Source organism: Hoplias malabaricus, chromosome 10 (genome assembly GCF_029633855.1).
Source record: "Hoplias malabaricus isolate fHopMal1 chromosome 10, fHopMal1.hap1, whole genome shotgun sequence".
NCBI lineage: Eukaryota > Metazoa > Chordata > Actinopteri > Characiformes > Erythrinidae > Hoplias > Hoplias malabaricus.
The window spans coordinates 11,565,156-11,589,234 of NC_089809.1; the positions used below are offsets into that span (position 1 = coordinate 11,565,156).

Consider the following 24,079-nt stretch of genomic DNA (forward strand, 5'->3'; position numbering starts at 1 on the left):
ATGAAAGTTTGTAAATGACCCGCCCAGCTTGACTGGGTGATAACACTGTGTGAGGCTCTGAACTCTTTCTTGAGATACTGAATCTTCACAAATCCATGGACAAAGCCACGGTTCCAGCTGAGAATATTTTTCCTGTTTCGTGATCCGATTTATCAGAGGAAACATTCCAAATGGTTCCAAATTTAGTTTACAAATTGGAACCGTTCCATTTCCTCAGTGGTGGAAAAGCGCTATTTGAAATATGGCTGAACTAACAACAGATGGTGTAGTAACGCCACTTTGTGAAATATGGCTGAACTAACAGCAGAATGTGAAATAACTTTCTTGCGCATGTGCATTTCAACATTAGGTGTCAGTCTGTAAGCGAAAATGCCTCTTCTAGGCTGGCTCAGTAGGTGGTCTGGCAAATATTTATAAACTCTGTACACTTACAAGGGCAATTCTTCACACAAGTGGCTCCAAAGCTGAATTTCCCCTTTGGGTTTACTACAAGTTGGTGAGTGTTTGGATCATATAGCATCAGACGTGGGCAAGCATCTTGACACATTCCGTCATCCTTAAAGTCTCTGCAGGCCTTAACAATTCAGAAAAAGTAAGTTTTAACTGTTCTGTTTTTAACCAAAACTATTTTGATATAACTCATGCTACTTCTTTAGTGTCTTGTCATAAAACCAGTAATAATAAAAATGAATACTAGAAAATATTCACTTTACAGGTTTGTTGTTTCATTTTAGCAGTAGAAATCCAGTGGGATAAAATTTACCAGGCAGTCTGTCGGCCTAGGTCCAGTACACCCAGCAGCACAATGTTCATTACAGCAGTCACTGGGCTTGGGTCCCATGCACCTAAATGAACACTGCTCTGCACAGTTAAGCCTGGTAACTGGAAGAGAGAAAGTTCAAGTATCTATATTGTTTTTTATTTTCGAAATTGTTCAAAAGCAAGTAAAAATATATATCAATGTCATAAGTACAACAGAAAAGATATGTATGAGAGAAAATTGTACATAAGAATGAAAAACGAAACATCAGGGGCCGAAAACTATGGGCAGCTGAGAAAGAGTTGTCAGAAGTAGCTGAACTGTCTAGTCAATGGCTAGGACTGTTTGGGGAAACAACACTGAAATGTGTCATAGGTACATGGAGGGCAGGACAGGTGAGTGCGCTGTTGTGTTATTGTGGCTGCTGGATATGTATTACGTAAAGATCACATGGATCTGGTAGCACTGAGCATGCATTAATGGTGCCAGTGGGACTTGGTACAGTCTTGGTCACCAGGGAGGCCAGTGTAGATTTACAGTTTGTGATAGTGCAGGTAGTTGGTAAAATGTAAAGTCCACATGCAACTGGTGGCACTGTGCATGCATTAACAGTGCCCATGGCCCTATGTACAGTCTTAGTCCCCAGGGAAGCCAGTGTGGATTTACAGTTGTTCATAGTTAAGGTTATGGTAGGGCTGAAAAGCTAGATTGGAGTGGGGGTGATGAGCCTTCCAGAGGTGTCGTGGTCAAAATTCAGCAAAACACTGACAAGGGGAGATACCTACTTGATGACCCATGTGAAGAGCTAGAGATGCAGTGGCTGAGGTGGTTACACATACACTGGGCCCAATGAATAGGCTTTCGCGTTAGATGTAACTGGATGCGGATTTGATCATAAACAGCCACAGCAAGCCTAATGGTTTGGGATAGGATTTAAATGCCCAAAGGTAGATTATTAGAAGAATGTTGTGGTTGGAGGTCGGAAGAGAGTGGGGTGGGCCCTATGTGAAACTCTAATATATTGGCATAGGTAATTTTACATCTTACCCTGTGTATAATTACAACATGTTGTAATCACCCTGGAAGATGGCTATTGAAACACAGCCATACGGCGGACAAGTGACGGCTTCTCACTATCCAAGTATTTTCAAACATATTCGGTAACTTTTAAATCAGGAGAGACAGAACAACAGCAGCTCTTCTTACACACATGTGAAATATTATACTTACAGATCTGACAGTTTTCTGGTCCTGGTGACCAACATGATCCATTAAAACAACTGGGGTCACACTGCTCACCTAAAGAACAATTCAGCTTTTATCAAGAGTTCACATCCTATCCTTCCCTTAGCTGAAGCAGTTGTCTATCAACTGTTTAGCTCAGTCCTGAGGTTCTATAAGAGATAAAAACATTTTTGACTTACATTCAGGGTCAGTGCCTCCTGAAATGATCACCATACTGCTACTCTCCTTGCTCACAATGTCTAGCCATTTAATTGTCTCTATGTTACAGAGCTGAGTGTTATGCTCGATCCTTACTCCTCCTTTAAGGATCTCTGCAATTAAATAAGAAATATTAAACATAAGTTTAAATATTTCATTCATATTTAGGTAGAAATATAACATTTTTGTAGGCTCAGACACCTTCACCTTCACTTTAGGCTATACTTGGAAAAACACATTACTCTGTATATCTGTTTTTTCCATCATCTGAAAACATCAGTTCTCTACACTGTGTGGAAATTTCAGGATAGTTGGAGCAAGAGAAACCATTAAAAAATAAAACTGTAAGTTTGTAAGTAAAATCTCTTCACATTAACTTGCATTAATATGTTTTTATTCCTGTAAAAAACCCATGACGTAGTGTCATGGTAAGCACTTAGTAGACACTGCATGGAACCCTATTGCTTTTGTTCAGATTTTCTTATAATTATATATTGTTTTACATTTTCAAATATATTTTAAAACATGCAGGATTAAGTAATTTGTTTTCTGCAAATAAGTGCATAACTGAATAGCTTTAATTTTTTTAAAAACAATAGCATTTAACCATTTTTACCTGGCCAACATTTTAAAATTAGCACATGCTTAGCATATTTATCAGGTTTTAGATGGAAAAGCATCTAAAGAACAGTGATCACGTTAGATTAACAGTCTCCTGGGCAAATGCTATTTTCCACTCAAAATTTGATTCTAGAGCTAGAGGTGTGGCTATTTTAATTAAGAAAGGGATTCACTTTAGCACCAAAATTATAATTTCAGATGTGAATGTTAGATATCTGATTGTAGTGGGATCTCTATTTAACATTCCCATGCTATTGTTTAATATATGTGACCCAGATTTTTAAAATAGATTCGCTGTCAATTAATACAACTTTTAAATCTTACTCAAAGCTGTGAGAAATTATTCTTCTTTTGGCAGTTTTGATGCGTCTTTCTCAACTGGAGTTTTACCTCCCACTGTAACACAAGCCTACATATTTCTTCTTTTGAGGTAATACAAAGACCCTGATTGTTGTGCTTCTTACAGACCCCTCTCTTTGTTAAATGTTAAAAAAACAAAAACCTTTGAGTCAAGTGGAACTATCTATTCACAGTTTTATCAAAATTTGGCTTTGGAGATAAATGTATATCTTGGATCAGATTACTGTATTATTCCCCTCGAGCTAGTGTGCACAGCAACCGCGTCCGTTCAAATTATTTTTCCTTGTCACGTGCGACCAGACAAGGATGTGCCTTGTCACCTCTACTGTTCTCCCTTGCTATTGAACCCGTCTGTACCACTAAAATCTCTTCATCTCTGCAGGGAATCTATTGGGCAAGGTTTGAACCGAAAATATCATTATATACATGTTCCACAGGTCTGTCGTCCTTCAATTCTTTCTCTCTTGAAAATGTTTGGGACACTTTGAGGACATAAAGTAAATTTACAGAAAAGTGAATACTATCCATTCATTCATTTATTCATTCATTATCTGTAACTGCTTATCCAGTTCAGTGTCGCGGTGGGGCTGAATACTATCCAGTGAACTGTAAAGCTGTATCACTCAATCCATCCAATATGCATTTTAATTAGCTGCAGATGGGTTTAAATACTGGGAATTGTTTTACTCGTACCCTCCCATTATTCTTTTTCATACAAATATTTAATTTAAAATATTTTTGCATAGATCTCTTCCCTTATCTCTAATAGGTAGAATGAATGGTATTAAAATTAATTTTCTTCCAAGATTTCTATTTTTATTTCAAACAATTCCCCTATACTTACCAAAAAAGTACTTTAATATTCTCAACAAACTCATGATCTCATTTATATGGAATAGGAAGGTTCCAAAAGTGAAAAAAATCATTATTACAAAGATTTAAAGTTGATGGTGGGCTTCCCCTTATAATTTATATTTTTACTGGTCAGCAAATATTCATGAGGTATCATATTGGCTTAAATCTCCTGAAGTGATATGGTGCAGGTTAGAGACTCAGTCAAGGCTCTTAATGAATTCTTCCGTGCTTGCGTTGCTTACCTCTTCTATACCGCTTAAAATTTCAAACTTCACTAATAATCCACTGGTCTGTTCTACTCTTTGTATTTGCTCTCAATTTAAACATAACTTTGGGTTCACAGCTCCCTCCATGTCAATGCACATTTTACATAATCATTACATAATCTCCAGCTTTGAATGATACTTAGATGATATGGTACCTGAAAAAGGTATGAAATATTTTTGTGATCTTTTGTAGTTTTGCTGAGTTGTCAACACATTAATTTGCCCCCTTCACATTTGTTTCGTTACTTTAACTTAGGCACTGCATCTCTGCCCTTTTCCCAAATTACACTAAACTCCCTATGGTACATCCCTGGGAGGATATTCTGACTTTGGGTCCTTCCCAAAATTTGCTTATTTCCAAAATATATATGTGTCTTATGGATTTCAATGTAAATGACATTAGTAGAATTCAGTGCATGCGAAAAAGGAACTGGGCATTTCTCTTACAGAGCATTAGTGGGGCAAATTAACTAACACAATACGATTTTATCGCTTTCGGTGTGCATGCACAGTAAGGGTTCCCCTTACAATTTAAGTCATATGTTTTTTCTTGGACCTTTTTTAAGAAATTTTTGTCTGATTACTTTTATATAATGTCAAAGGTTTTGGGAATTGTAATCAAACCTTGTCCTTACGTGGCAATTTTTGACCTTTCCTTTCATTTAACCACACTCATGGGAACTCAGCTAGACATTTTATCTTTTACCTCTTTATTGGCCAAATGCAGTATTCTATTCTTGTTTTGTAATTAGTGATTAGTTTTTAGTTAATATGATTTAAGATTACTGAAAATAGTACAGTACAGTGATTTATACTCATAAATCTTTCTTGAAATTCTGAGGTTAGTAACTTTACATCAGTATTGTTACAGCCATTGCCCACTGAACATTACCTCTCAAGCTCAGTAGAGGTAATTGTCTAAGTCCTGAAGAGTAGTTTTTCTCATAGTTAGCCACCACAGTCAGGGCATATTTGCCTTCATAAAGGGAGTGACCCCGTATTAGCCGAAGGTTTTCCAGTGGTATCACACTCACATTATTGATTGCTATAAGCACATAACCACCAACTTCTTCGATGCTCTGTAAGAAAAATAAAAAAGGAGTAAAATATTTTGCTCAATGTCTCTCATCACAAGCAGTAGTATAATAACAATCTAACTACATATATGTACTGAAGTGTGAAGTCTTGACGCACCCTGAGGAATGAAAGGTTATAGTGCTCTCCTATATGAGTGATCTCCAGATTCTCAAGCACCACGGTACAGTTACTGTACATCCTTACCAATGCCCCATAGTGGTCATCTGCTTGGGCCAGAAGACTTAATTTGTTGCCCGTTCCCTGACATACTGTTGAGAGGAATAAAAAAAAAATCTGTAAGAAAAACCCATATATTATTAAATACATGTTTCCAGGAAAACACAACAAATGTTCTTCATAAATCACAAATATTAACATGGATTTAATTAACTCAATTTAAACCTACAACAATAAGCATTAAAATTAAAGTGTAGTGTCAGGAGGAGTAACCATTTATTAGTTTAATCTGTAAGCAGAGGTTTTAATCAAGATTGAACTTCAGATGAACTTTGATCTCCATTTCAGTGCTCCTCACCAAAGCAGGCTGAGAGGAATTCCCCCCCACACCACATTTGTTGGGACACCACACACACACACGCACATACACAGATGACCAAATATATTAGGTCATGAGGCAAAGAGCCACACAGACTCTAGCCACTATAGACTATCAGAAATAACGGCCAAGAACCGTTTGCACCCCACATGACTCACTCAAGTCATTGATCAATAACCAGATGGCCTGGTCACATGCTGTCGTTTCTCCATTCCTTTACTCAAACTCTTATTGACATACACAAAGAACAATGGGACTCCATGCTGAAATTCAAAATCAATCAAAGAACCACCTACATCAGACAATGGGAACTGAAATGACGATTAAAATGATACCTTGTTTGACGAATCCGATCGATTCATAAAAGATGCCGAAACCGGACATTTTAGTCAGGCTGCCAGAGAGACGATCAAGCATGGATCAACAGCGCCCCCAATGGATAACAACGTTGAGATAACAATGCTTCTCCAAAAGCACAGACCTATAACTTTGTGACATATATCATCTTGAATGTCTGGTATATCCATAAAATGTAACTTATTGTGTTTAATGTTGATAAACCTACAGAAATATAATTGTTTAGTCTAATCTAAGTATGCCTATATGTTTACAGGCATTGTCTTAATTGGATAAGTACTCAGAGAAACACCTCTTTATTTTTATTTTATGTCAATATATACGATTGTGTAATCTGTATTAATTTAGAATGGGGTGACATGCATACAGCTACCCTTTTGGTATACATGGTTCCATGGGTCACCATGGAAACTGATTCTCTACTCTCATATTAACGTATATGCCTTTATGTTGTAACAACATGTATAACTGCTAATCTCTCATCTGACCGCTGCCAAATCTAAGGATGTTAAGGCACTTATACATTTTTACCACAACCGGAATTAAGTATTATAAGCGCATGGTAATATCTGACTCAAATGAGCATGAGTCATGTGATATGAAACACTCCTAAGCGCAAGAACCAACGAGAGACCGCGCTTAGCTCAGAGGGAGGATTCCCAATCTGGTATGAAGCAGGGCACGAAATATAAATAAGATTTAGGTTTTTTTTTTTTTTTTTTAAGAGTTAGTTTGAGAGCCTTTTGACAAGTTTAGAGAACTGAGACACACGCATTACTGAGACGTTCTTGAGACACACGGAAGAGTGCCTATCAACGCCAAACAAAGAACACTCCACCAGGTACATATGTAATGCGTTTTGTTGTTTATTACTTCACAAGTTAATTTTACCAATCTTGATTTAAGTGTGTGAAGCCCATTTTCGTGGCCAAGAAAAGGGGAATCACAATTGCAGATCAGTATATATATCAGGAAGAAGGGACACAAGACACCATTTCTGAACTGAGGCGTGTTCCGGACCCAGCCGACTAAGGCCTCACGCGACGTTCAACGAGAAGTAAGCCGAAGTTTAGTTTCCAGAGTTGGTGTCTAAATTGCATTTATTTAATAACATCAATTAAGTTCCATTAATTTACATCAGAGTTAGTTTACATTTAGTCATACAGTAGGTACGGAAAGTATTCAGACCCCTTTAAATTTTTCACTTTTTTTCATTGCAGCCATTTTACTAAAATCAAAAAAGTTCATTTTATTTCTCATTAATGTACACTCACTACCCCATCTTTACAGAAAAACAGAAATGTAGAAACTTTTGCAAATGTATTAAAAAAGAAAAACTGAAATTTCACATGATCATAAGTATTCTGACCCTTTGCTCGGACACTCATATTTAACCCACATCCTTTCTATTTCTTCTGATCCTCCTTGAGATGGTTCTACTCCTTAATTGGAGTGCAGCTGTATTTAATTAAACTGATTGGACTTGATTAGGAAAGGCACACACCTGTCTATATAAGACCTCACAGTTCACAGTGCATGTCAGAGCAAATGAGGATCATGAGGTCAAAGGAACTGCCCAAGGAGATTCAGAGACAGAATTGTGGCAAGGCACAGATCTGGCCAAGGTTACAAAAGAATTTCTGCAGCACTCAAGGCTCTTAAGGGCACAGTGACCTCCATAATCCTTAAATGGAGGAAGCTTGGGACGACCAGAACTCTTCCTGGACCTGGCCGTCCAGCCAAACTGGACAATCCTGGGAGAAGAGTCTTGGTGAGAGAGGTAAAGAAGAACCCAAAGATCACTGTGGCTGAGCTCCAGAGATGCAATAGGGAGATGGGACAAAGTTCCACAAAGTGAAACAAAGACTGAAAAATTTAAAGGGGTCTGAATACTTTCCGGGTGGCACGGTGGCGCAGCAGGTAGTGTCGCAGTCACACAGCTCCAGGGGCCTGGAGGTTGTGGGTTCGATTCACGCTCCGGGTGACTGTCTGTGAGGAGTTGGTGTGTTCTCCCCGTGTCCGCGTGGGTTCCTCCGGGTGCTCCGGTTTCCTCCCACAGTCCAAAAACACACGTTGGTAGGTGGATTGGTGATTCTAAAGTGTCCGTAGGTGTGAGTGAATGTTTGTGTCTGTGTTGCCCTGTGAAGGACTGGCACCCTCTCTAGGGTGTATTCCCGCCCAATGATTCAAGGTAGGCTCTGGACCCACTGCGACCCTGAACTGGATAAGCAGTTACAGATAATGAATGAATGAATACTTTCCGTACCCACTGTATATATAGGTGCTGGTCATAAAATTAGAATATCATAAAAAAGTTGATTTATTTCAGTAATTCCATTCAAAAAGTGAAACTAAAATATAAGTATAAAAAAGTATAATATACTCATTCATTACACACAGACTGATATATTTCAAGTGTTTATGTCTGTTAATTTGATGATTATAACGAACAACTAATGAAAACCCCAAATTCAGTATCTCAGAAGATTAGAATATTACCTAAGACCAATACAAACAAAAGGATTTTTAGAAATGCTGACAAAATGAAAAGTATGAACATGAAAAGTATGAGCATGTACAGCACTCAATACTTAGTTTGTCCTTTTTAACAATCTTATTTTGTTATGTCATTATACATGTCTTTCAAAGGATAGTGACAAACTTTACTATTATACTATACTATGGATAGTTACCTATTACTAGGCTGGCACTTACAAATGTTTGTGTCCCTTCAATTAGAAAGGAATACAAACATCATTCATTCATTATGTGTAACCGTGTATCCAGTTCAGGGTTTCAGTGGTCAGGAGCCTACCCGGAATCATTGGGCGTGAGGCGGGAGCACACCCTGGATGGGGCACGCAAACATTATCAACTGACTTTTTTATTTTAGTTGATTTTACACAATAAACCAAAAACTTATCATTTCTTCTAAAATTTCATAAACACAGATATATTATTTTTTGCTATTACAGTCCCAGATCAGTAATGTATGGAAAATGCAAATAAATTACAATGAGTTTCTTACAAATAATTTTATTTTTCCATTGCAGACAGTATGATGCTGTTACGGTTAGCTGGGCGGACTGACAGAGGCGGACGCTCACGCTAATAACACAGACTTTATTTTAGCAAGAAATTAACAAAACAAACACAAACGAACTTAAGGGCAAACATGAAGCGAGGAAAGAACAAGACTAAGAACGAGAACCAGAAACAACATGACTAGGGATATTTAACAAATCGAGCAACTGGAAACACAAAGAGAACAACATGGGCCGAAACTTTACAAATAACAAATGAACGACCCCAGGAAGTGAGGGAAGGGGACTTAAATACAAAACACAGACGAGACGCACCTGAGACAAATAACGAGGGTGACGAACAAGGAGGCGGAACAAAGGCGGGACTAGAACAACAACAAAACAAAGCCATGTGCTGAGAAAACAGACCAGACGGGACGAGGGCGTGACAGATGCCAAGATATTTCATGTTTTGTCTGGTTGACTCCATTTCATACATACATTTTTGTATTCATGGCATGCAAGACATTGAAATTCTGTGATATCAACAGGTAATTCATTCATCGTCTGTAACTGCTTATCTAGTTCAGGGTTGAGGTTGGTCCGGAGCGCCAGTCCTTCACAGGGTGACACACCCTCACGCATTCTCACTTTTGAGTTGCCAGTCCACATACCAGTGTGTGTTTAAGGATAGTGGGAAGACAGCAGAGCTCCCAGAGGAAATCTATGCGAACATGAGGAGAACACACCAAACTCTTTACAGTCACCCAGAGCAGGCTTGAACTCTCAAACCCAGAGCAAGGATGCTGGAGCTGTGTGACAGTGACACTACCTGCTTTGCCACAATGCAGCCCATGATATGGCACAAAATAATTATCCATGAAAGACTAAGTGTTGGGTGGCACGGTGGTGCAGCAGGTAGTGTCACAATCACACAGCTCCAGGGACCTGGAGGTTGTGGGTTTGATTCCCGCTCCGGGTGACTGTCTACAAGGAGTTGGTGTATTATCCCGGTGTCCATGTGGGTTTCCTCCGGGTGCTCCCGTTTCCTCCCACAGTCCAAAAACACACGATGGTAGGTGGATTGGCGACTCAAAAGCGTAGGTGTGATCATTCCTCAGCACCTGATCGGGAAGCTGAATATACTGGGCCTTAACACTTCTCTCTGCAACTGGATCCTGGACTTCCTGACTGGGAGATTTCAGTCAGTCTGGATAGGTAGGAACACCTCCAGCACCATCACACTGAACACTGGAGCCCCCCAGGGCTGCGTGCTCAGTCCACTGCTGTTCACACTGCTGACCCATGACTGTGCAGCGATGCACAGCTCAAATCATATCATGAAGTTCGCTGATGACACGACTGTGGTTGGTCTCATCAGTAAGAAAGACGAGTCAGCATACAGAGAGGAGGTGCAGCGGCTAACTGACTGGTGTGAAGTCAACAACCTGTCTCTGGATGTGGACAAAACCAAAGAGATGGTTGTAGACTTCAGAAAAACAAGGGGTGAGCACTCGCCGCTGAACATCGACAACTCTGCTGTGGAGATTATAAAGAATACCAAATTCCTTGGTGTTCACCTAGCGGATGATGTCAACTGGTCCACTAACACCAGTAACATCAGAAAGAAAGCCCAGCAACGCCTCTACTTCTTGTGAAGGCTGAAGAAGTTTCATCTCCCACCTCCTATCCTCACCACTTTTACAGAGGAGTCATCGAGAGCATCTACATCAAACACCAGCTCTACTGCACTGCACTCATTGCACAGTCTGGATCAGTCTCAACTCACTATCTCGCTTATCTGCTTAATAAACTACTACAGATAAACTTGTTTCATCTGAAGAGAGTCTTTATCTACCCCGGTGTTCTGGGTCAAGCTGCAACTATCTCAAATTTCTGTATGTTCCCTTTGTAGTGCACCATAATGTAAGGTAACTTGGATTTAATCAGTCAAACAATACATTATATTTCTATTATAACATGAATCCATATTGAACCATGGATGCATGATTTAATTTTAAACATTTTGTGTTCTTTTTTTAACCCACTATAATGACTTACTTGTAATGGGAATGGGGAATTATTTGAGGCATGCCCTGAATTTGCATTTAAAACCTCCTCGCAAAGGCTATGTATGGTTGCAAGAACAGAATGTTTGATGTGCTTTCTCTCCACTGATATGTTTTCTCTCTTTGTTGTTCTTGTTGTTTGTTTTGTATTCTTAACCTGGCTTCACCACAAGTCCTTTAATTTTGTTTTAGTTTGTTAGTTCATAGTTTCTTGTTTCATGCTCTTTCAAATTAAGGATAATACTCAGTTCATTATATTTTCACTTAAAACTACACTGATTGTCTTTTTTGTGTGTAATTAAACTGGCTTTGGTGCCACTGCTAACGGTTTCCAATTATTACAAAAGTTAAACTGCTACAGTGTAAAGAGAGATTTTAGAAACAGCTCAGCAGAGTGATGCAGTGGTTTTGTGCCGGTATTGTGAAATAGAATGGTTAGAACACTTCTCAGCCAGTTAGAGTGCATGACCGGAACTAACTGTTTTATAAATGATGTTGGCCCATACTTTGCAGCAATAAAAGCTTTAACTGTTCTGGGAAGGCTTTCGAGGTTTAGAAGGTTTAGAAGTGTTTATAGGAATTTTTGACCATTTTTCCAGAAGTGCATTTGTGAGGTCAGACACTAATGGCTCACAGTCTCCTCTCTAATTCATCCTAAGGTTGATGGTCAGGATTGATTGCAGGCCAGCCAAGTTCTTCTACACCAAACTCGCTCATTCATGTCTTTATGGAGACCAATTCATTCATCAAATTCCACAACCTGTGCCCTCAACACAATTCCAACAAACCTACTTAAAGAAGTAATACCAATTATAAATACTATTTTATATACTCATCAAAACTCTTCTAACAATAGTAAATGCTTGATTTAGGTAACATACCTAGAGCTTTTAAATTAGCAGTGATTAAACATTTGATTAAGAGAACAAATCCTGACCCTAGTGAACTGTCAAATTATAGACCTATTTCTAACCTGCCCTATTCTGAAGCCCAACAGCTCTGTTCATGTCTACATAGAAACCATAGCTATGAAAAATTTGGATTCAGGCCATATCATAGTACAGAGTAATGTTGTCAATTCTAAGAATTGCAAATTTGATATGAAACTAATCCAAAATATTGAAATGTAATACCTTTTTCGATAACAAATTCAGATAATTTTCTAATTTCCCTTTTAAAGCCTTTTTTTTATAGACAAACACATTCAAGAAAGGTGAGAATTTTCTTCTAATTGTTCTTGTTAAAAAAAGCTGTAAATTCAAATGTCAAATAAATAGAATGTGAAATACCTACCATCTTTAAACAAAAAAGATATACTAATTCTACATTAATTTAAAAAAATCAAGTGAGGGCAATGCACACTGGAATTCACATTCAGAAGTAAAAAAGGCTGGCAATGCAAATAGTGCATTGTGTTTAAACAACAGTAGCTAAAACTTTGGCGTTTGTGATTCACTGGTTCTTGTCTATGACTGGAGGCTGGTGGACAACAGGGCAACAACCTTGTAACTGCCCCCATGTGCGCTCCCGTTGGAAATCAAAGCTCAAGAAATGAACTGAGTCATCGTTTGGTGTTATAAAAATAGACTGATATTTCATGAATTAAGTGCTATGTGTGGTGTTTGGATGCTTTTAGGAACTTAAACAATGGGTTGAGGGTAGAGTCGACTCATTGAGTGAATCGGTTCACAAATGGAGTGCAAATTGAAATTAATGACTCAAAACCTTGTTTACAAGCACCTCGTGTACACACAGCCGCGGGGAAACACAGAGACGACATACGGCTCACCTTAAACACTGGATTATACTTCAGAATGTGTTTGTGACTGAAAACTGAGGAATAATGCATTAAACGAATCACATAATGTACTTTGGAACTTTGAAGGATCTCTGATTATTGAGTGTTTTCTACAAAGGGTTGATAAATCACAGATCACTGGACACGCAACGCATCAGAAGCCTTGATAAGAAACTGAACAAGCTTAAATTATAAACATTAAAGAAGAGTAATAGTTTAAATAAAGAGTAATAGATAGAAATTGCCCTTTCTATCTGATTTGATAGTTCTCTGAGTTCTCTTCAGTCATCATTATAGCCGTTTATATTCCACCATAGAGGCGGACATGGATAATGCGCTAGCCACACTACATCATATCATAAGTACTCACTGCGCTAAACACTTGGACACTGCCCTCATTGTGGCTGCGGACTTTAACAAGGCAAACCTCAAGAAAGTTATGCTTAATTTACATCAGAATGTAGCCTGTGCAACAAGAGGAGGTAATACATTGAACCACTGTTACATCCCATTCATGGCTTTATAAGAACGCTTATAAAGCCATCTCTCACCCAGCTTTTGGAAAATCAGACCACGCGGCTATTTTTCTCATGCTGGAATATAAACAAAGGCAAAAACAGGAAGCTCCAACAACCAGAGTCGTCAGACGCTGGTCCGCCCAATCAGAGGCCATGCTTCAGGAAGCGTTGAGTGACGTAGACTGGAACATGTTTCGGACGAGCTCTGGTGACTTTGATGAGTTTACAGAAGTGGTTACAAGCTTTGTAGACAAAATAACTGATGATATCGTTCCCATGGTAACTATTAAGGTTTTTCCTAATCAGAAAACGTGGGTAGATAGAACAATTCGTGAAGTTATTAAAGCTACCACGGCATACAACAGTAGTCTGCACTGGGGATATGACGCTATATAAAGTGGAGTTGTATAAAGTGAGGAAAGTGGTTAAAGCTGCTAAACGGAGATACAGGGAGAAAGTAGAGGCTCATCTGGGTGATCACGACAACAGACGAGTGTGGCAAGATCTCTGGACAATCACGGACTTTCATAAACAAACTTTCACGTCAACTGATATGGACCCCTTACTGGTGGAAGACTTAAACTCCTTCATTGCAGGTTTCGAGGTTAGCGCCGATAATGCTAATACCACTAGTACTGTTAGCTTAGCCCCTAGTGCTAGTGCTGCAGTGGTGAGTAACCTCATCGGTGAGGACCACCCACACAACATATCAGAGTTGGATGTGAGGAAAGCTCTGAAAGTGGTAAATAGCAGGAAGGCAGCAGGTCCAGATGGCATCCCTGGGAGGGTACTAAAATCATGTGCTGACCAGTTAGCCCCTGTGTTTACCACCATATTCAACCTATCCCTGGCCCAAGAGATGCCTCAAAAAATCCACAATTATCCCTTTTCCCAAGAAGACCAACCCAGCCTGCCTAAATGACTACCGCCCAGTGGCTCTCACTTCTATGGTTATGAAATGCTTTGAAAGGCTCATCAAAGACATACGGAGGACCATACATATCAAAGACCACACCATCCTCACCCATGCCAACATTGGTAAAACGAACTATGCACACTTACTGTTTGTTGATTACAGTTTGGCATTCAGTACAATTGTTCCCTCCAGGCTGGTCATGAAACTCAGAGATCTGGGGCTGAAACACTCACAGTGTTCCTGAGTATATAGCTTCCTGTCTGACAGACCTCAAGTGGTTAAGATGAGAAATTTCACATCCAGCTCAAAAATCCTCAGTACCCTGGCCCCCCATGGTTGTGTATTGAGCCTGCTCCTGTCCTCCTTGTACACCCATGACTGTACAGCTACTCACAACTTCAACACCATTGTGAAATTTGTGGATGATACAGTGGTGGTTGGCCTGATCTCTAACAATGAAGAGAAGGCCTACCAGAGTGAGTTGGAACAACTGTCATCTTGGTGTGAAATCAACAACCTGAAGCTGAATGTCTCCAAGACTAAGGAGATGGTTGTAGACTTCAGAAAATAGAAGAGGAGGACTTCATACACACCACTCCAGATCAATGGCACTCCGGTCGAGAAAGTGACTAGCTACAGGTACATTGGTGTCCACATATCTGAGGATCTGACATGGTCTACACACATCTCCACCCAGATAAAAAAGGCATGGTAACGCTTGTACCATCTCAGGAGGCTGAGGAAATTCAAGATCTCCATAGCGCTGCTGAAACTCTTTTTTTCTGCCACAATCGGGTCTGTCCTTTTCTGGAGCATCGCTGTCTGTTTTGGAAATTGCAGCTCCCAGGACAAGAAAGACCTTCAAAGAGTGATACGTTGCTCTGAGCACATCATCGGGACTGCCCTGCCAAAACTCCAAGATATTTACTTCTGGCGGTGCAGTGCATCAGGCAAACAGATTATTAAGGACATTCATCACCCAAACCATAGTTTGTTTGAATGGCTACCCTCAGGGAAACGTCTCCACTCCATCAGGGCCAGAACAGGGAGGCTGAGGAGGAGCTTTTACCCTCAGGTCATTTGGATATTAAACACTTAAAGCATTGGACCATTATTCTCTAAATGCAGGCACACAGCCACTTTAATTATATATGTATGTATATACGTAGGTATGTATGTAATGTATGTGTATGTATATGTATATGTACAAACCGGATTCCAAAAAAGTTGGGACACTAAACAAATTGTGAATAAAAACTGAATCTAATGATGTGGAGGTGCCAACATCTAATATTTTATTCAGAATAGAACACAAATCACAGATCAAAAGTTTAAACTGAGAGAATGTATCATTTTAAGGGAAAAATATGTTGTTTCAAAATTTCATGGCATCAACAAATGACAAAAAAGTTGGGACAAGGCCATTTTTTACCACTGTGTGGCATCCCCCCTTCTTCTTACAACACTCAACAGACGTCTGCGGACAGAGGAGATCAGTTTCTCAAGTTTAGAAATAGGAATGCTCTCCCATTCATGTCTAATACAGGCGTCTAACTGTTCAATCGTCTTGGGTCTTCTTTGTCGCACCTTCCTCTTTATGATGCACCAAATGTTCTCTATAGGTGAAAGATCTGGACTGCAGGCTGGCCATTTCAGTACCTGGATCCTTCTTCTACGTAGCCATGATGTTGTGATTGCTGCAGAATATGGTCTGGCATTATCTTGTTGAAAATTGCGGGGTCTTCCCTGAAAGAGATGACGTCTAGATGGGAGCATATGTTGTTCAAGAACCTGAACATAGTTCTCTGCATTCCACACATGCAAGCTGCCCATGCCACAAGCACTCATGCAACCCCATACCATCAGTGATGCAGGCTTCTGAACGGAGCGTTGATAACAACTTGGTTTATCCTTGTCCTTTCTGGTCCGGATGACATGGCGTCACAGTGTTCCATAAAGAACTTCAAATCGTGACTCATCTGACCACAGAACAGTCTTCCATTTTGCCACACTCCATTTTAAAAGACCCCTGGCCCAGTGCAAACGTCTGAGCTTGTGGAGCTTGCTTAGAAATGGCTTCCTCTTTGCACTGTAGAGTTTCAGCTGGCAACAGCGGATGGCAAGGTGGATTGTGTTCACTGACAATGATTTCTGGAAGTATTCCTGAGCCCATTCTCTTATTTCCTTGACAGTGGCATTCCCGTTTGAGGTGCAGTGACGTTTAAGGGCCCGGAGATCACGAGCATCCAGTAGAGTTTTATGGTCTTGACCCTTATTCACAGCAATTGTTCCAGATTCTATGAATCTTTTGATGATGTTATGCACAGTTGATGATGAAAACTTAAAAGTCTTTGCTATTTCACACTGGGTAACACCATTCTGGTATTGCTGCACCATCTTTCTGCGCAACAATGGTGGAATTGGTGATCCTCTTACCATCTTGGCTTCAGAGAGACACTGACACTCTGAGAAGCTCTTTTTATACCCAATCACGTTGTCAATTGACCTAATTAGTGTTAATTGGTCTTTTAGCTGTTCGTTATATGTTCCTTTTTCCTATATATGTTTCCTATATATATTTTATCCTATATATGTTCCTATAATTTCCTTTTCACAGCCACTTATTGCTACTTGTCCCAACTTTTTTGGGATTTGTTGACACTGTGAAATTTTGAATCAATATATTTTTCCTTTAAAATGTTACATTTACTCAGATTAAATTTTTGATCTGTCATCTATGTTCTATTACGAATAAAATATTGACATTTGCCATCTCCACATCATTGCATTCAGTTTTTATTCACAATTTGTTTATTGTCCCAACTTTTTTGGAATCCGGTTTGTATATGAATGTGTGTATATGTATGTATGCATATGTATGTACATATGTACATATATGCATGTACAGTATATATGTGTATGCATATATGTATTTATAATATGCACTATTTGCACTGGATTTATTCCTTACATGTTTATGTTAATTCTATATTTTTGTTAATACTAGGTCTATATTTGGTAGCATTTATAAGTTATATATAGCATTATATATTATATAGCATTTATAAATTATAGTCGTAACTTAAATACTTGCCTAGTCTAAGGAACAGTCACTTCTCATTTCACTATATATTTGTACCTGTTACAAATTATATGTGACAAATAATAATAGGATTTTGAAGGAGTTCAGATTATTGCAAATTCTCAAGTTGGGTGGCAAACAGTTCCATACACAAGGTCCTCTGTGTAAAAAAGATAATTGGCTTTATGTGGTTCTGTAGTAGGCAGGATGCAGGTTATTGGAGGCTCAGAAGAAGTATTGATGGATTTCAGATCATACCAATGCGGCGTGGCGACGAAGCTTACAGCAGACTTTGGGCGTTAAACTGCTGGATGTCCAAGTGGTGTTCCGAAAATCAAGTGGGCTTTATAGACAATTGGTTACGTTTTGAGGGCAAGCCTGGTCTTATAGGTAGGGATGGTATCCACCCCACGCGGGAGGGTGCTGCCTTACTTTCTTGCAGTATAGCACATAGTCTTTTAGTTAGTCAGCAGAGTAGTATAGATAGCTGCTGACAATCCAGAGCCGGGACCAGGCCGCAGACAGACAGGCTAAACCGACCGTCTGCGAACTGTCTTGAGGCGTCACCCAGGTTCAACTGTATTGAGACTGTGTCTTTCCCCCGAACTAAATGTAAAAGTAGAAAAACAAAATCAGCCTGTTTCAGCAACCTAATCAATATTAAATCATACACAACACCTAGCAGCAACACCTCAGAACTAAAATTTGGGTTACTCAACATAAGATCACTAAACTCAAAAGCACTCATCGTAAATGATATTATAAGTGATCATAAATTCAATGTTTTCTGTCTCACGGAAACGTGGGTTAAACCAAATGAATATTTAGCACTAAATGAAGCCACCCCCCTAGGCTATAATTATGCACATAGCCCCAGAATATCAGGCAAAGGAGGTGGACTATGTGTAATTTACCAAAATACCCTAGAAATTAGTCTTAAACAATGTGACACCTTCTCTTCTTTTGAGGTTCTCTCCACTATTATTACAAATCCGGTCACAAAAAAGGACGCATTTTTATTATGCAACATTTACAGACCACCAGGGCCTTACTTAGAATTTCTGAAAGAATTCAGCGATTTTGCTACAAACCTAGCGGTGTGCAATCATAAAGTTATAATTGTAGGAGATTTCAATATCCATTTTGAGAAGGAAAGTGACCCACTAAAAAGGCATTTACCTCAATCTTAGACTCTATTGGTATTACTCAAAATGTAACAGGGCCTACACACTACTGCAGCCACACTTTAGACTTAGTTCTGACACTAGGTCTTAACATTGACAAAATTAATATCTTACCGCAATCCTCAGCAATCTCCGATCATTACTTAATTTCATATGAGCTACGTTTTATCCATAATATATGTAGGAACCCTCGCTATTCTACAAGGCTTATAATAAAACCATCTACCGCCCTACAATTTATAGAAAACCTACCAGAACTATCGACCCCAGTTCCAACTCCATCAGACCCAATGGACCTAGATGTACTAACTGATTATCTAGAAAATACCTGTTGATCTACTTTAGAAAAGGTAGCACCACTTAAACATAAAAGTATAAGACAGAATAAGCTCGCACCATGGTATAACGATAAGACCCGTACTTTAAAACAAACATTACGAAAACTAGAGCGGAAATGGCGATCAACCAAGCTTGAAGTGTTCCATTCTGCCTGGAAGGACAGCCTTATAGAGTATAGAAATGCCCTCACTAAAGCTCGCTCAGCATATCTGGCCTCGCTGATCTCCAATAATAAAAATAATCCGAGAGCACTGTTTAGTGTGTTTTCTAGAATTACAAAAAATCAAGCAGGTTCTGAACAACTAATTCCAGCAACTCTCACCAGTAAAGATTTTATGGACTTTTTTAATAATAAAATTGAGAATATTAGACAACAAACTCTAGCCACAGGATCAAATCCATCCTGGCTGCCACCTGATGTGAATTAAATAAAACATAATATAACTGTAAAAGAAAGACTTGAAACCTTTTACCCACTCCCACAACTAGAACTAGAGAAGATTATCACCTCCGCAAACTGTACAACTTGCACACTTGATGCAATTCCCACAAAGTTGCTCAAAGAAGTACTACCAGCTATTATTGATCCTCTTTTAACTATAGTAAACTCATCGCTTAGCCTGGGCCATGTACCCAAAGCTTTTAAACTAGCAGTTATTAAACCTATGATCAAGAAACCAAATCTTGATGCTAGTACACTGTCTAATTACAGGCCTATTTCTAATTTGCCATTTCTTTCTAAGATCTTAGAAAGAGCTGTGGCCCAACAACTTAGTTCATATCTACATAAGAATCATATATATGAAAAATTCCAATCTGGATTCAGGCAACATCATAGTACAGAGACAGCTCTAGTCAAGATAACAAATGATCTTCTTCTTGCCTCTGATCAAGGCCACGTATCCCTGTTGGTGCTTCTTGACCTAAGCGCAGCCTTCGATACAATAGACCACAATATTCTCATAGAAAGGTTAGAAAACATGGTTGGAATCACAGGGACAGCCCTATTATGGTTCAAATCTTACTTAACGGAACGTTATCAATTCGTAAAAGTAAACAATCTTAATTCAAATTATTCTAAAGTAAGATTTGGAATTCCACAAGGCTCTATTTTAGGACCATTATTATTTACATTATACATGTTACCGCTAGGCACAGTTATAAGAAACCATGACATTAACTTTCACTGTTACGCAGACGACACACAATTGTATATTTCAGCCAAGCCCGATGACAAACACAGATTAAAGAAAATAGAGGACTGTGTAAAAGACGTGAAAGGCTGGATGTTGCGTAACTTCCTCCTTCTAAACAGCAACAAAACAGAGGTCCTGCTTTTGGGTCCAAAAGTGACAAGAAGTAAATTATCAGATTTAATTTTAAATCTAGCTAACTTTCCAGTTAAACCTGGTTCAGCAGCAAAAAATCTTGGTGTCATAATTGACCCGGATTTATCATTTGATCAACACATAGGTAGTATCACTAGGACAGCTTTTTTACATCTTTGCAATATTGCTAAGATTAGAAATGCCTTATCCCTCCAGGACGCAGAAACATTAGTACATGCCTTTATTACTTCAAGGCTTGACTACTGTAACGCACTACTGTCAGGATGCACCAGCAGCAATTTAAGAAAACTTCAACTAGTTCAAAATGCTGCAGCTAGGGTCCTTACTAAAACTAGAAAATTTGAACATATCAGCCCAGTTTTATCATCACTTCATTGGCTGCCTGTTAAATTCCGCATTGACTACAAAATTTTGTTATTAACATATAAAGCTCTACATGGGCTTGCTCCTGAATATCTTCAAGATACAATTTCCTATTATGAGCCTCCACGTTCACTCAGATCACAGAATACTGGATTTTTAAATGTTCCCAGAATTCAGAAGGCCTCAGCTGGGGGAAGAGCCTTTTCTTATAAAGCCCCCCAACTCTGGAATGATCTTCCAGAAAATGTTTGGGACTCAGACACAGTCGCAATCTTCAAATGTAGGCTAAAAACTCATTTGTTTAGTTTATCATTTGGTAGCTAATGCTCCCCCATAGATAAAGGCGGCAGATCCGGGGGGTCCATGGACACAGGGAATTATAGTATACTGAGACGCTGGTGCTGTCGTCCCGCCGCTTCTCGCGATCACTCAGGTTTGTTGACGGTGGAGCAGAGGGATGCCAGTGTTTCAGGATGCTCCCGTGTCTGTGTGTCCTCCTGGTTCTCTCCTTTTAGTTAATGCTGTCATAGTCAGATCTGCCGGAGTCATTAGCCACACTCTGGAAATTTTCATATTTTCTACTTTACAAACACAAAACAGTTCAAAACTAATTCCATCCCTTTACATCTTTCCGAGTAAACGACTGCCCACCTGTCTGTCTGGACACTGATGGATGACTGTCGAGATCCTCCTCCATGCTTCAGACCAGCTGCCCACGCTCCAGCAACCACCAAGTGCCTTGAAGCTGTCCCTACACTGAAGTTCTCATGGACTACTAACTATCATCACCAGTAGATTGACCAGAGGAGGATGGGTCACCCCTTGTGAGCCTTGGTTCCTCCCAAGGTTTCTTCCTCAGCTGGGGGAGTTTTTCCTTGCCACTGTCGCCCCTGGCTTGCTCACTTGAGGGTTTTACATTTGTCTTTACATTTCATGTCAAATCTTGTCTTACTGGAATTCTGTGAAGCTGCTTTGTGACAACATCAGTTGTGAAAAGCGCTATATAAATAAATTTGATTTGATTTGATTTGATTTATATAGAAATGCATTTTGGAAACAGTCAGGAAGGTGGTTTTGCTAATGAATAAGAAAATAAACTGACAGACTTGAAAAAGGTTGATGTCTTATACATTTAGAATCTTTAAGTTAAAAAATAGCAGGTGAGAACAAGCATGATATGAGGATGAAGTGATCATTCCGACAAGCCGCTTTTGTAGAATAAGAAGGTCTGTGAGATTACTTTTGTAAGTACTAGCCCAGATAATATTACAGTGTGACAAATTTGGATATATCATTGTATAATAAAGATTGAGAAGTACATACCAGGGTAATATCTGTTTAGTTACAGCTGGCATTTGTGTAAAAAATAATATTCAGTTATTTTTACATAAACAAAATAATAGCTGTAGGTTTGCAATTCCAGTTTATATTATTATTATTATTATTATTAAATTATTATTATTAAAATGAGGCTCTGATAAAAGATAAAATGTCTAGTCAAAGTTGTGATCATTTTATGAATAAATAAAGCATATGCTCTTACACTGGTTGCTGTACTTGGGGAGCGCTACCTGTGTACCACACGTTTCATGTTGGCAGTTCTTGTTTTAAACCTTTTTGGTAAATGAAAGTTTAAATTTTGCCATGCAGCAAGCTACAGTTAAATTTTGCCATACAGCAAGCTCAAAGTGTCCACCCTGTAGCTACTGAGTTTGCTCAATTTAGCCTTCTCACTGGAGCAAATCAGCCAAAGAGGATTCATTAGTCCCACCTTCTCTGCTAAAACCCCTCCTTCTCTCTTTTTTTTCTCTCCTCCCTCATGCTGCGAGAGCCACCACAGCCGAGAAAGCTAGTAAACCAGCCAAATAAGTTGATCAAATTTTGCAAAGCCTTTAGGAAAAGTTTGAGGAGTTCTAATAGTATGTCGCGTGCGGATAGCAAGGAATTAGCCGTAAGAAGACGATAAGCATGCAGTGAGCATGCTAGCTAAATAGCCAGACACGTTTATGCACTTAAAATGCTAGAATTTAGTTTGCGAGATGAGGACCACGCCTGATGTAAGCAGGGCAAGGAAGGGGAAATCAGAAGGACTTGGGCTGGAGTTCTGGGTGGCTTCTGCTAGTAAAGAGTGAAGCCGGACCACCCTTTATGGCGTCAAAATAGGTTCTAAAGTTCTGAGAACCAAAAAGCAGAATCCATAACCAATAAACTTAATTTTATAATTGAGAAAACTGTCATTAATATTGAGAGTTTTAAAAACAGGTTTTGCTTTCATTCCACCTTTTCTCAGTTGCACTTCTCTCAGTCTCGCTTTAACAATGTTGAGAAATAGACAGTCATTGGCTGCTAAAGTTAAGCCCCGCCCACCCAGCAGATTCTGCACACCCTAAACCTGATTGCAAAATGACTCTAAGCCTCTTTGACGAACTGTGCATTACAAAAAGACATAATCCTTAAAAATATTTGAAATGGCTTACATGCGTTTGCCGTTCTGTCTTTTTCAAATCAAGGTAAGATTGCCGCACTCTCACTGACAGAATCAGCAGAATGTGCAGAATCAGCTGGGCTTAACTTAAGCAGCCAATGATTGTCTAGATCCCGACCCCGTCAAAAGCGAGAAACTTATAAAGATGAAAGCGAGACTGAGAGAAACGCAAGCAAGAAAAGGCAGAATGAAAGCGAAAAAACGGGTTCTTCAAGAATATTAAACTCAAAATAGATGATTATATACAGAAATATTCTGTTTATAAACCTGTTTTTATAACTCTGAATATTAATGACAGTTTTCTCAATTACAAAATTATATTTATTGGTTATGGATTCTGTTTTTTGGTTCTCAGAAGTTTAGAACCTATTTTGACACCAAACCCCATTGCTGGGCAAAGTCATTGGTGAAAGAGGAGGAGTAGGGGTGGTGGTGGGCTGCGGATTTTATCACGAGAAGGTGAGGAGAGAGGAGTGGTTTTATACGGTGCATAATGGTCCTTCTCCCAAATGTAAGTTTTTTCAACTCCATTTTGCGAAGTGAGGACCATGCCTGATCTAAGCAGGGCAAGGAAGGGGAACTCAGAAGGACTCAGGCTGGAGTTCTGGGCTGCTTCTGCTAGTGAACAGTGCAGCCAGACCCCAAAAGCTCTGGCTCA

At 39.2% G+C, this 24,079-nt stretch overlaps 1 protein-coding gene across 4 annotated transcripts in view; it reads right to left on the reverse strand.

Moving 5' to 3' along the window:
• The window catches only part of LOC136709111 (epidermal growth factor receptor-like), a 159,778-nt gene that overhangs the window by 93,439 nt on the left and 42,260 nt on the right, over window positions 1-24,079 (reverse strand). For 3 of the 4 annotated variants that reach the window (XR_010804439.1, XM_066684142.1, XM_066684141.1), the window contains exons 2-7: window positions 5,500-5,651; window positions 5,198-5,384; window positions 2,185-2,316; window positions 1,991-2,059; window positions 764-882; window positions 433-574 (exon numbers count right to left, since the gene is read on the reverse strand). Coding sequence is in view for 3 of the 4 variants with exons in the window: in XM_066684142.1 (XP_066540239.1) it covers window positions 433-574; window positions 764-882; window positions 1,991-2,059; window positions 2,185-2,316; window positions 5,198-5,384; window positions 5,500-5,651 (801 nt within the window). In the remaining variant the exon portion in view is untranslated. Of the gene's footprint in view, window positions 1-432; window positions 575-763; window positions 883-1,990; window positions 2,060-2,184; window positions 2,317-5,197; window positions 5,385-5,499; window positions 5,652-24,079 lie in introns of those variants that run through there. The other variant, XM_066684143.1, reaches the window with a different exon arrangement.